The sequence below is a fragment of the Chiloscyllium plagiosum genome, unplaced genomic scaffold (assembly GCF_037043375.1).
Source record: "Chiloscyllium plagiosum isolate Xiang-an unplaced genomic scaffold, Cpla_swu_hap1 HiC_scaffold_8, whole genome shotgun sequence".
Taxonomy (NCBI): domain Eukaryota; kingdom Metazoa; phylum Chordata; class Chondrichthyes; order Orectolobiformes; family Hemiscylliidae; genus Chiloscyllium; species Chiloscyllium plagiosum.
The window spans coordinates 99267922-99281463 of NW_028270146.1; the positions used below are offsets into that span (position 1 = coordinate 99267922).

Genomic DNA, 13542 nt, shown 5'->3' on the forward strand with positions numbered 1-13542 from the left:
TATGCAGGTCAAGTAACTCAGAATGCTAATAGAATGTTATCATTTATCACAAGGGGAATTGAATATAAATGCAGGGAATACAAAGGAGAATAGAATGGGAGTGTTGCAATATTAATCAAGGAATAGCAGTGAGGAGGAGCGATATCTTGAAAGTATCATCACATGAAGCCATATGGATAGAAATTAAATCCACAAAAAAGCAAGCATGCTGTTGGGTGTGTAGTATAGACACCCAAACAATCAGACAGAGAATCAAATATGTAATCACATTTCTCTCAGAGAAGTGTAGGAATAATATTGCAGAAATAGTAGGGGATTTTAACTGTCTAAATAACAACTGGGATAGTTCTAGCGTGTAGGGTAGGAAGGGAACAAGATTCTTAAATCGCATCCAGGAAAACTGGGATGGAGGAAGGTGGAATAGTACTCAATAGTAGGAAAGAAGATACTGACTTTAACTCAGTTAAATTTAGGATACTTATGGAAAAGGCGAAGGATGGGACGGGAATAAAAGTTCTAAACCAGGAAGGGCTAAACTTACTAAGCCGAGATACAATTTGACCCAAGTGGACTGGGTGCAACTGCATGCAGATGTAACTGCAAATAGCTGTGGGAGGCATTTATGAAGAAAATAGCAAGAGTACTGGACAAGTATATTCCTGTAAAGGCAAAGATTACGACCAAGACTAGAAAACTCTAGATGTCAAGAAACAAAGATGAGGATTAAGAAAAAAAAAGAGTTTATGGCTTGACTATGGCAGAATCTCAAGACTACTATTAAAAAGTCCAAGGGAGAACATAAGAAGATATATTGGCATATAGAATATAAGTAAACTCGAAGAAAATTTTAAATAAACAAAAAGCAAGAGAATAACTTGGGAAGGGCAGGCCCCATTATCCTGTATGCAAGCGGACCTGGAAGATATGGACACAATCCATAACTTAGTACTGTGCATGGTCTTCGCAACGAGAAAGGAAAATGCAGTAGACACACTAGGGCAGAGTACTGAAAAATATCAGAAAAAATTAAACAGAGAGGGAATGGGCATTATTTTTCTTGCAGCAACGAAGGTTAAGATGAGCCTGACAGTTGTATAAAATAATGAGGAGTATAATCCATTTACATTAATTGGGGGTCTGGATTTAACTTAAGATGTAGAATACAAAGAAAAGGGTTGAGGCAAAATCTTTTCTTTCAGAGGGTGCTCCAGAGGGAGTCTGGAACTCACTGCCTGAAAGGGTGGTTGGATCAAAAACACTTGCAAAACTTAAGCAGTATTTAAAATTCAACTGGTGTTGTTATAGCTTCCAAGGCTGTGGGCCAAAAACTGGAAAATAGGATTAGTTCAGACAGATTTTTTTTTTACTGATCGGCGCATACATGACCTCCTTCTGTGCTGTAAACATTTTTGAGTCTTTGAAGTTATGTTTCAGTTACACTGGGCACTTGTGAGACTGTAATGAAGTATTGTGCACGGTTTTGGTCTCCTTATTTAAAGGAAGACGTAAATGTGTTGGAAGCTGTTCAGGGAAGGTTCACTAGACTAATACCTGGAATGGCCAGGTTGTCTTATGGGAAAAGGATAGACAGAGTAGGCTTGAAACCACTGGAGCTTAGAAGAGCAAAAGACAAATAGATTAAAGTATACAAAATCCTGAGCAGTCCTGACACTATGAACGTAGAAAATACATTTCCGTTTATGAAGGAGTATAGAACTAGTGACAACTGCTTGAAAATCAGGGGTCATCCATTAAAAACAGCAATAAGTCAACATTTTTTCCTTCAAAGGGTCATGAGTCTTTGGAACACTGCTCTTGAAAAGGTGATGAAATATTACACAGGTAGATAGATTCTTGTTAAGGGGTTGAAAAGTTATAATCCTATCAGCCAGGATCTTATTGAATGGCAGAGGAAGCTTGTTGGGATGAACAACCTACTCCTGGTCCTAAATGATGCGTGTGTAGAGGGATTACTAGAGAATGTGAGTGAGAGTAACCATACAGAAACAAATTGGACGCAGCACTATACAGGGAACATGCCCAATTTACCAACTGTGCTAAAATGAAACCCTAATTAGAATGCCTGAATAATCAAAAGGTAGGAATACGAAATGTTCCTTGTTCTGGAGTAATGCAGTGTTTAGGAAATGTAACATAAAACCTAAAATCTGACCCTCTAAAATCCCAAGTGGTATAAAATGCCAACATTAGTAATGAAGAATGAATCACTTAGTGCTTCAAAACAAATGTAAAACATATGATTCAGGTAATTAGTAATCAAGGAAGATAGTAGGAAAACATCCAAAATGTTACAATAATCAACAAGATAATCAATAAAATCCAAGCTATTCATAAAAATGAAATGTCTTTACAAAAGAGCTAGTGTACTAGATCAGAGAACTTGGAAGAACTGAAAGCTCTTCATGGCTAATGATTTTGCTGACACTCGCCACTTTATGGTGGGTAAGGGAAAACTTCTAATGTGGTGTACTGGTGGTAGACCTCTCACCTTCTCGACTGTCTTCATTGCAGGTCGATGGTGAAGGTACCAGTTGGGGCTTCACAAAGGAATGTTCAAGCAGCTGCTGAGGACTCCAACGTGCCTTATCCTCCAAGCACACACATCTACAACAAATGTCAACGTTAGAAACATCATCTGACAAAAGTTACATTGTGAGTTACTCCATGACCAACAACCGCCCACAGCTTTATTAGTTTACTCAATTAGATGCTTTATTTTGAACTAAACCACTATCCTCAACAGATCAATGAGGCTGGGGTGAGGTCAGAATAAGAGGATCTTAAGGAAAATTATATTCTATTTGGTCAATGCTTAAATTATTTCGATAGTTGAATACACATAGTCTGTATACATGGAATATTTAGTTGAGGACAATGCACTGAGATGAACTAGGCACTGCCTGACATTTTGGAGAGCCAATGAATTGCAGCCTTTATGTTCCCACTCAGTTGTACCGTGACTGGGAGAAAACTGCATAATTAATTCTACCCAAAGGGACTTCCAGTCACTGTAAGGAGATAGAGATACACACACTAAATCAGGTGTGAAACTGAAGGACTGAAAACAGTCGAGGTATATCCATACTGAGAATTGGTCTTGAATAAGGGCATCAAACCATGTTTGTCTGTCTTTTCGTTTAAGAGGTCACACAAGGTATTCAAGGTTCCTAAGGGGAATGATTCGAACTTCAAGTGTCTAAGTCACAACGAAGTTTTTAAGAAAATTGTATTGGTAAATATAGGAAATCTTTCATATATTCACCCAACTTGTGAAGCTCCCTTAATAGAATTATCCAAACTAAATGGCTGCACAAAGAAAGCACTATTACAGATACAGCAATGAGTGGCAATTTGTTTACATGAATTGAATGAAAGAAACATCCATTTCCCACATAAAACACCTTTTTTTAAGGGGACTTAAGTTTTTTTAAAGCGTTGGTTTCCTTCCTGAAGAACATTTGTATTGAGACAACGGAGAGATGAAGATGCAGCGCTCATTTTAATGTGCTAGAATTCTGATAGTTGTGTAACACAGAATAGATCAACATCTGGATATGGATTCTCACTTAAAAATCCCCCTGTACTAAGGTACCAACCTCAGCCATACTTGCAACAAAGCACCAAGGACAGGTCAACTGCTTCCCAAATAGAAAGGGACAAAGAAAGCCAAAGAGAGAAAATAACAGAGTTAGCCAGCACAACATAATCTACTTTGTGAAGGAACTGGATGTCTGATTTATACTCCAGCTGTTTTAGTGAATAGAGTTTTTTTTTTAAACTACCCATAAGCCAGTTATAAAACTCCACTGTCACATGAAGGTATCAGTCTGAGAAACAGGGCATTTTCAACCCATGTCTAGTCATTAACACACTTCCTGCTTAGGTACAATCTAAAACTCCTATTCCCACAAACCAGAGAACATTAACCATATCTTGGAATCAATCCACCCGTTCAGCAAGAATGTTTTAAATGGTGAGGACTGCCTGATAGGCAGGGAGTTCTTTTGCATATCTTAGCCAACATTAAAAACATAAGAAATAACTGTGGATGCTGGAAATCTGAAAATAAAACAAAAACAGAAATCGTTAGAGAAACTCAGGAGATCTGGCAGTATCTGGGGAGAGAAGGTGGAGTTAACATTTCGTGTCTAATGACCCTTTTCAGAAAAAAAACATGATTAATTAATCTTTTACTGTATCACCATTTATGGAGCCTAACTGTGTGCAACTGACCTTCATGATTTGCTAAATCACAATCTACATTTTAAAAATATTTGTGACTGTAATGTACCACCAAGACAACCTGTGTGAAAGGCACTATAAAAGTGTGAATTTCTTCTTTCATTCATATTTCTGGTAATACTCCAAAGTTTTCATTCACAAACCATTTCCCATTGTGCAAGGGATAACCACATTTTTTAAAAAAAAGAGAAATTAAAAGTAGCTATTTCATTATTTAGTTGATTTTACACAGAGCTTTTTTTTATTACTTAGTTGGACCATGAGGTTGGAAACTGATGCACTTGCAATATTGGTCCTGTTGTGACAGAATTGTGTGTAAGCACTAGGCACTAGTTAGGAAATAACAGTCTCACCTCTAACAGAATCTCAAGATATAGAACCCATAGACCATGTATAGCAGAATCAGAGTCTGCAACTTACTTGTTGAGGAAATCCTGAAAGTCGTTGGGCAGATTGTTTGGCACAGTTATTGGGTATTCTTTTACAACACTGCCCTGGCTGAGAGCCAGCAGAAGGAGGCCCAGCCTCCATACATCCCCCTTTTTACCACTCTTGTAAGGCAGAGCATTCTCACTGAATCGTACTTTAGTCTGTTCAAACACATCCTCTTTACAAATGTCAGCCAGCCGCCTAGAGATGCTGTAATCTGTCAACTTCACGTTGCCTTCCCCATCTACCAGAACACTTGAGGCACTAAGGACCTTATGTACCACAGAGTTATTATGGAGGTAGTCCAAGGCTGCCAAGAGCTGTGCTGCATAGTGCTGGAGTCGCTCAACTGCAACACGTGTCCCTTTGTTCAGAGCATCCGAGAGGCTGGAACCATTAACATACTCGACAAGAAGGTTGACCAAAATGGAGTTCTCCTTCTCTTTGCAGCACATTGTCATGTAACGCACCAGGTTAGAGTGGCTCAGTTTCAACAAAGAGTTAAATTCACTTTCTGCACCTTGGATCTAGAAAAACAGAAGCAGAAATTCAGTCATGTCTCCTGACAGCATCCCTCTGGGTTGGGATATGTGCTGTAGAAACGTGGTTGTTACGGTATTGAAGGAAAAACACAGAAATCACAAGTACAAATCCCACCAATGGCAAATTATGAAGTTTGTAGAAATCACCATGAAAGTTCCTAGATTGTCACAACCACCAATCTGTTCTTTCTCAAAGCCTTTGGAATAAGTCCCTCAACAACTCAGTCTGACCTAGACTAAGCCAGTCCCAAATAATATGGTCACTCTTAAAATGCTCTGAGGACAGGCAAGGAGAAAGCAAATATTCCAATTGCTCTGGTGAGTGAACGGGTGAGATCAAAATCTGAGGCACACACCCATCCAGCAGCAAGAGAAAAATGATAAAACACAAACTTTCCATATTAGTTTTTATTGGATACAAATGCTACAACAAAGCTGTGCTCAAACACATTTATTGCCACCAAAGACCTGCTAAACACCTTGCCATTATCTGAAGGGGAATGACCACAGTGGACTATAAAAATGGACTTCAAATAAATAAGATTTACTTCAATGTATTTACTTCAAGCTGAAATTTAGAATGGGGAATTTTATTTTGAAGGCATCAAGAGGGGAGCTGATGATGTAGTGTTAATGTGAAACACTAGTAATCCAGGATTCCACTATAACAGCCTCGGGACAGGAGTTCAAATCCCACTATGGCAAAAAAAAACTGAAATTAATGGCGACTGTAACATGTGTCATAAAAAAAACCCATCTGATTTATGAATAACCTATGGGGAAGGAAATCTGTCATGCTTACTTGGTCTGGTCTACATTCGATGCCAGACCCACAGGAATGTGGTTGACTCTTAGCTGCCCTCTGAAATAGTTAATCAGTACTCGAGCAATTGGAGATGGTCAACAAATCTCAGCCTTGCTAGCATACCCACATACCATATAATAATAGTGAACATCACAAATGGTAAGTGCAGAAATTGATAGTATTGCTCCAGTTACCACTTCAGAATATTACTTCAGGATAAATTTATCCATTTTTCACATCAGACATCATCAGACTGATCAGACTAGTGGTAATTCACAGTACTCTAGATCATGCAAACAAAATTCACAGATTTCCTGTTCAAACAGGCATAAATACCTGCTTTCTGCATTTCTCGACTTTGTCCTTCTCCTCACTAGTGAGGAACTTGCCCATTTTTTTCTGCCACTGAAGAACCCATTCATAGATTACCACAAAATTTCCTGTCAATTCTTCCAAGCCATAGTAGACTGACCGGTTCAACTGCTCGTTCTCACCTGTCACAAGACAACAAATGAGAAATTTTCCTCTCACCTCTTAATTTACTACCATACCAACCAAATCCAGAACCAAGGGTCAACAATCAAATGTTCAAATATCACTGAGCAAGTATAATAGTCAGCTAAAATTGTTCCTCACCGATAAGTTTTCCCCTGTGTACGGTGAACCCTCCAGTTGATCCCATGTTGAAATTTATAAGCTTGTATGGTTGGGCACTGTCCTCATTGCTACATACAGAAAGTTGCCGTTCTCGCCTGCAAGTGCAAAAACATTTTCCATTACAAAGTTTATCATCAATAGAACTACATTGTGACTTGAATCAATCAATTTTGTACAGCACTTTTGCAAGACAGATGAATATGTTAACTTCAATTAAAACAAGCCCAACTTAAAATGTGGATCTAACCAAGTGGCCTAATAGGTGCGATGGGTAGACACATTCTAGACAGAGTGATCAAGAAATTAGTATGAATTCTACTTGCATTACAGGACTAAATCTGGCAAACATTGCCAATTTCTGAATAGGAGGTCTGTACCCAATCCATACTGTGTCAAGTTAAAACCTATTTGTACAAAATCGTTACTGCGATTGCTCTTAAGTCTACCGCAGTAGTGAGACCCGACAACATAGGCCAGGCTAAAGAAAACGATTATAGCTTCACTGACTCAAACATATCCTTGGAATTTCACGACAGGGACAAGATTCCTAACTGAGATATGCTGCAGCATGCTGATTCGATCAGGGTACACTCATTGCTAAGCCAATGATGCCTGCAGTGGCTTGGCCATATTCACTGGATGGATGCTGATCTGGACAGTGAACTGGTCACTTGCCACAACCTCTTGGGCTGCTACATCTCTGCTACAAGAACATCTGAAAGTGAGCTATTAAGGTGGCAAACACTATCTGCCGTGCTGGAGGCACAGTTTGGAGGGGCTTTAAAAAGGCAACCAGAAACAAAAAGCTCAGCTGCTGAGAAGAGTGTCCAGAGAGAAAAGAAATAAAGAGGCCAGTGAATTGTGCCCTCTCAGCCTACAGTCTTCCTCTGCAGTAAATGCGGCAGAAATTGCCATGGGGCTCCTTAGCACCACCAAGTGATGTTTAACAGAGTCTATCAACACAGTGCAAGCCATCATCTTATGATATAGAAGGGTGCTGCAAGATGAAGAACGAGAGAGATGGATATCTAAGTTCCCCAATGATACTGAGTTAGGTAGCACAGTAAAAACTGCATATGGGAGCAAAAAATTACAATAAGACAACGATAAATTAAGGGCAAAAGACAGTAACAGTTGGAGTTAAACATGAGGAAGTACAAGATCATCCATTTTGAATGCAAGAGAAATAGATCAGAAATAAAAACACAGTGCGACAGAAACTCTAAGTCTGGTAACATCTGTGGAGAAAGAAACTGGCTTAACATTTCAAGCCTGATATGACTCTTCTTCAGAAATACATCAGTTTATTTTATAAACATTACTAGCAGTACAGCAAGGGTCTTTTCCCTCGGGTGGGAGAGTTCAAAACTAAAGGGCACATTTTAAGGCGAAAGGAGAAAGTTTTAAAAAGGATACATGGGGCAATGTCTTTTTTAAACACAGTGGTTCACGTGTGGAATGAACTGCCAGAGGAAGTGGCAGATGTAGATACAGTTACAACATTTAAAAGACATTTGGATAAGTACATGAATAGAAAAGATTTGGAGGGATATGGGCCAAGCGCTGGCAAGTGGGCCTAATTTACTGTGGGAACATGGTCAGTGTGGACTGGTTGGATCAAAGGGCTGTATGACTCTATGACTTAGACCCTTGGGCCTACTCCGCTACTTACTAAGATCATGGCTGATCTGGTTACTCCACATTCTTGCCTATCCCAACAACCTTTTACACCCTTCCTTATCAAGGATCCACCTACCACTGCCTTGGAAATATTCACCACCTTTTGAGGAAGCGAGTTCTGTGCTGTAGGCCTCTATAATTCTCTGACCCCATACAGTATCTTAGACTTTATTAACACAAGCATGTTGTACAGGAGAAAAGAAGTTATGCTGAATTTTTATAAGACACTACTTAGGCCTCAGCTGAAGGATGGTGTACAATTCTGGATACCACATTTCAGCAGGAGATGGAACAGTGGCAATGTCACTGGACTGGTAGCCAGGAGGCTGATGGTGATATCTAAATTCAATTACAAAAGTCTGGAATTAAAAATTAGTCTAATGGTGATTACACAACTATTGGTGATTGTTATAAAAACTCACCTGGTTCATTAATGTCCTTTAGAGAAGGAAATCTGCAATCCTTACTAGGGCTGGCCTAAATTGGACTCCAGATCCACTGCAAATCTAGTTGACTTTTAAATGCCCTCTGAAAGGGCCTAGCAACTTACTCAGTTCAATGACATCAGGACGAACAACAAATTCTGGCCTTGCCAGAGACATTCCCATATTATACAAAAATAAAATGTATATAAATATCATGAGTGGGTCTTGTTTCCATTATAAGATGCACCTAGGGTATCTAAGGCAGTGGGCACCCCACTTCAGCCTAACAAGCTGTCTTAACACCAATCTCAACAGAATACCTCTTAAAGGGCCAACTTTGATATTTCCATTTTCCCTAGTCTTTCAAATGCAGAAGGAAACCATACACATCATGTTTTTTGAAAATCTCACTCAACATCCATAAATGGCACATTGAAAATGCTAATTTGTTAACGTGACTGATGAACTACTAGTGCATTAATTCAACTAGGTTCAACCTGCATTTGGCACCCAAGCTCCTGTTCCCTAAATTCTGCTACGAAATCCATACTTTGAGCGGCCGTTGGAATTGGTTCGACGTTGGTTGTTCCCTCCCTTTTTGTGGTCAACTTGGTCCGCTGCATTTTCATTCGAGTTGGTAGGAGATTGCCTGTTTGAAGCAGGAATTTTAGAAGAATTTCCTGGAATGGTCACTTGTGCACTTTCCCGCCGCTCCTGGGGGAAGTGAAGAAAGAGAGAAAATAGAAGTGGAAAATTACACTTACAAACACACATCATTATGGCTTGGAGGGAAAAAGAGCCCGACTGGGATTCACTGAACCCCAATGGGAGCATTTAGTCATGGATGTCGGGCAAGGACAAGAATTAGCCACTACTATACAGCGGCATGGTGGCTCAGTGGTTAGCAATGCTGCCTCAGAGTGCCAGGAACCCGGGTTCAATTCCAGCCTCGAATGTGTGGAGACATTCCCCTGTGTGGGTTTCCTCCAGGTGCTCCGGTTTCCTCCCACGCTCCAAAGATTTGCAGGTTAGGTGAAATAGCCAAGCTAAATTGCCCATAGTGTTCAGGGATGTGTTGGTTAGGTGTGTTAGTCAGACTCTGGATTAGTGGTGCTGGAAGAGCACAGCAGTTCAAGCAGCAGCTCAGTATTAGTCAGACTATATGTAGAGTAGTTGGGGAATGGGTCTGGGCGGGATACTCTTTGGACGGTCGGTATGGACTTGTTGAGCAGAAGGACCTGTTTCTACACTGTAGGGATTCTAAACAAAAATTCTATAATGCCCTCCCTCACAACCATCATTTGGTCTGCCAATCTCTTTAAACACCAGCCATTTCCCCTTGCCAAACCCCTTTATATTTCATATATATTGTTCCATAATTTTTTATCAATCCACACGTAATTGAATATTTTTAAGACTGAGTTAGCCCATCAGGAGAGTCAGAGTATATACAAAGTACAGAAAAAGTGGAGCTGTAGTCACTATCAGATCAGTGATTTGAGGGGTTGAACGTCTGGCAAAATTCAACTACATCCTTGTGCCGTTCAGGCCAGTAAAAATGTTTTTACATTTTAGCTTGAGTTTTTCTTACCCCTAAATGCAACACCCACAACTCCTTTCTATAACCCATTAGCAGTACAACTTGATGAACTTCTGCCCATTTCTGATCTGCCTGAGTATACGATGGTCTCCATTTCCTCATTAAGACATCATTTTTAATATAGTAGCACACCGGGATACATCTGGATTTTTCTTCAATGTATGCTTTTTGGTACAATTGGTTTAGTTTCTCATCTTTCTGCTATAACTCAGTTAATTTCTCTGAACTAAAGATGTCTGCTTTGTCATCTATTTGCTCCTGGTTTGATCAAACAGGGTCTCTGCTAATTCCACTTCAGCTTTCTTAGCTGTTCTCTTTGATCTCTCCTGTTTTAACTGGTGACTTTGTGACCTCATTACCAGAGTCTGGAAAAATCCCGAATTGTCCATCTTTTAATAGCTTAGTTGCATCAGTTTCCACTGGCTTTTCAACCACAGTAGGCAGCACTCCTACCGTGAATCAGCTATATCATCATCAAGGACAAATTGCATTCCTGGAGTTGACAGTTTGTCCAATACCCCAACTCCACTCTTCACTGGACACTCTAACCTCACACTACATAATTGAACACTTCTGGTCTCGGCGTGAATTCCCATTACTAGCACCTTTTTCTGGCCATAGTCCTTCAGAGGTATATATCTCCTCACCTTTCAACATCGAAGAGTGAGAGGATCGTTTATCTCTTAATATTGTAACCTCTTTATCTGCTGCTCCTGGCCTATGCAAGTTAAACTATATGCCTGCAAATGTAAAGTTAAGATCCGGCACTTCCTCCTTAACTAACCTCCAACCAGACTGTACATTCTGGTGCAGCCTCCGCTGTTACCACTCCAACAAAATATGCTAGCTTATCTTGTTTCCTAAATCGGCTTCCCAGTGCTTTTTTTTAACCCACCAACACTGATTTCACGTGGCCCAATTTATTGTAGCGAAAACACCAGACCTTTCTAACTGATCTTTCCCCTTCAAGGTTTCCTTTTTACCCTGTGGTAAGTCATCGTTATGATTTTCACCGAGATCTACCTTTTCCTTTATATTTAAGGACTTCTCTTTTCCCCAATTTCTAACCCTCGCAGATTGAAATTGATTTTGGAAGCCAAACTTTAATTTATGGAGCAACTCATAGTCAGCAACCATTTCAGCTGCTAATCTTGCCATTTTAACTCTTTGCTCTTCCACATGAGTTCGCACTACTTCAGGAAGTGAATTTTGAAATCCTGGCAAAGGTTCAACTTCTTAAGTTCAAATTCTCTCTCTTTCTTCCTTTCCTCCCTCTCTCTTCTCTCTTCCTTTCATTTTGTTCTGCTAAAGCAATTTTCTCTTTCTTCTGCTTTTAATTCAAATAGCTTCATTTCTTTTGCCCTTTCCTTTTCTTTTGCCTCTAACTCAAACTACTGCACTTTCAATTGAATTTTAGCCATCTCAAAAGATTCTGATGGGGTTTCCAGCAAATCTCAATGCTCGGCTATTGCTGTAATTCTCTCTCCTTGCCTCATGGAAGGAGGCAGCTCCAACTCTAGCTTGACTGCCAATTCCAGCAGCTTAGCCTTATTCACTGCTTTAGAACCCTCAAGGTCACTTCTTCTATCCCTATAAAACGCTTAGTGGCTGAAAGAGCTATTGCTATCCCAAGCACTGTTTAAACCAACCGAAAGCAACACCCAGAATAAAAGACACTAACACCTAACACTCGTTGCTTTCGAGTCCAGCAACCCTCATCCCATATCAGAACTGTAGAACAAATCCTGCAAAGAGCCCCCAATCTGTTATGGACCAAACCAGACTCCCGCCAAACACTTCAAGAAGATAGCCCAGACCCTAACTTTTCTAGTTATTTTAAACAGGTGTATATATTCCAGGAGTGATTCAGCTGGTCAAAGCTCTTCTGTTTTAAACAAAACAGTATTTATTTACAGAATACCGAATGAACCACAAACAAAAGAGAACAGAATACACAATACCTTAACTTATTCTATCCCAACCTAATGACGGCGTTCCAAATTTCTGCAACTGAGAGAGACACAGAGACAGAGAGAGAGAGAGAGAGAGAGAGAGAGAGAGAGAGATATGGATGGCAGAGAGATTCAGCACGGAACACCTATTTCCATGGAGCTGTTTCTTTGACCAGCAGCCCTGAACAGCCAGACTGCGAAAAACCAAACCAAACCAGCAAAAAGCTGAGCTGGGAGAGCTGGCCACTCCTCTTTCATTGTTCAAGTTTTTTTTAAACTTGAAAGCCTTTTTCCTGGGGCAATATCTGCTAGCTATAATCAAGTTGGCCCTAAAGCCCATCCAAACCAGGCACGCCAGAACCTCTGCATTTATGACCACTCTGAAAAATAACAACCATGTACATCCTGACCCCCAGCATTCCCTCCAACAACCTGCTCACCACCGACGTCAGGCTCACTGGTTTATAGTCCTTACCCTGGCTTGTCCTTACCATCTTTCTTAAACAGTGGCAATACGTTAGTCAACCTCCAGTCTTCCAGCACCTCACCTGTGACTACCGATGATATAAATATCTCAGCAAGGGGTCCAGCAATCACTACTGTAGCTTCCCATGCAGTTCTAGGGTACACCTGATCAGGTCCTGGGGATTATTTACTTTTATGCGTTTCAAGACACCCAGCACTTCCTTCTCTACAATATGGACATTTTTCAAGATCTCACCAAGATTTCCCCACATTGTGTATCTTCCTTGCGCTTCTGCACAGTAAACACGATACAAAATAGTTGTTCAATATGTCCATCCCCTGTGACTCCACACAAATGCCACCTTACTGATCTTTAAGGGGCCATACTCTCTCCCTAGTTACTCTTTTGCCTTTAATGTATTTGTAAAAACCCTTTGGATTCTCCTTAATTCTATTTGCAAAAGCTATCTCATGTTCCCTTTTTGCCCTCCTGACTTCCCTCTTAAGTATACTCCTACTGCCTTTATACTCTTCTAAGGATTCACTTGATCTATCCTGTCTATACCTTACATATGCTTCCTTCTTTTTCTTAACCAAAACCTCAATTTCTCTAGTCATCCAGCATTCCCTACACCTATCAGCCTTTCCTTTCACCCTAACAGGAATACACTGTCTCTGGACTCTTGTTCTCTCATTTCTGAAGGCTTCCCATTTTCCAGCCATC

General features: G+C 40.2%; 1 protein-coding gene across 2 annotated transcripts in view; it reads right to left on the minus strand.

Moving 5' to 3' along the window:
* Positions 1-13542, minus strand: part of eif2ak4 (eukaryotic translation initiation factor 2 alpha kinase 4) — a 128399-nt gene that overhangs the window by 88868 nt on the left and 25989 nt on the right. Inside the window, exons 6-10 of one of the 2 annotated variants that reach the window (XM_043698267.2) lie at positions 9352-9515; positions 6676-6791; positions 6376-6533; positions 4684-5219; positions 2510-2625 (exon numbers count right to left, since the gene is read on the minus strand). In XM_043698267.2, coding sequence (XP_043554202.1) covers positions 2510-2625; positions 4684-5219; positions 6376-6533; positions 6676-6791; positions 9352-9515 — 1090 coding nt within the window. Of the gene's footprint in view, positions 1-2509; positions 2626-4683; positions 5220-6375; positions 6534-6675; positions 6792-9298; positions 9516-13542 lie in introns of those variants that run through there. The other variant, XM_043698269.2, reaches the window with a different exon arrangement.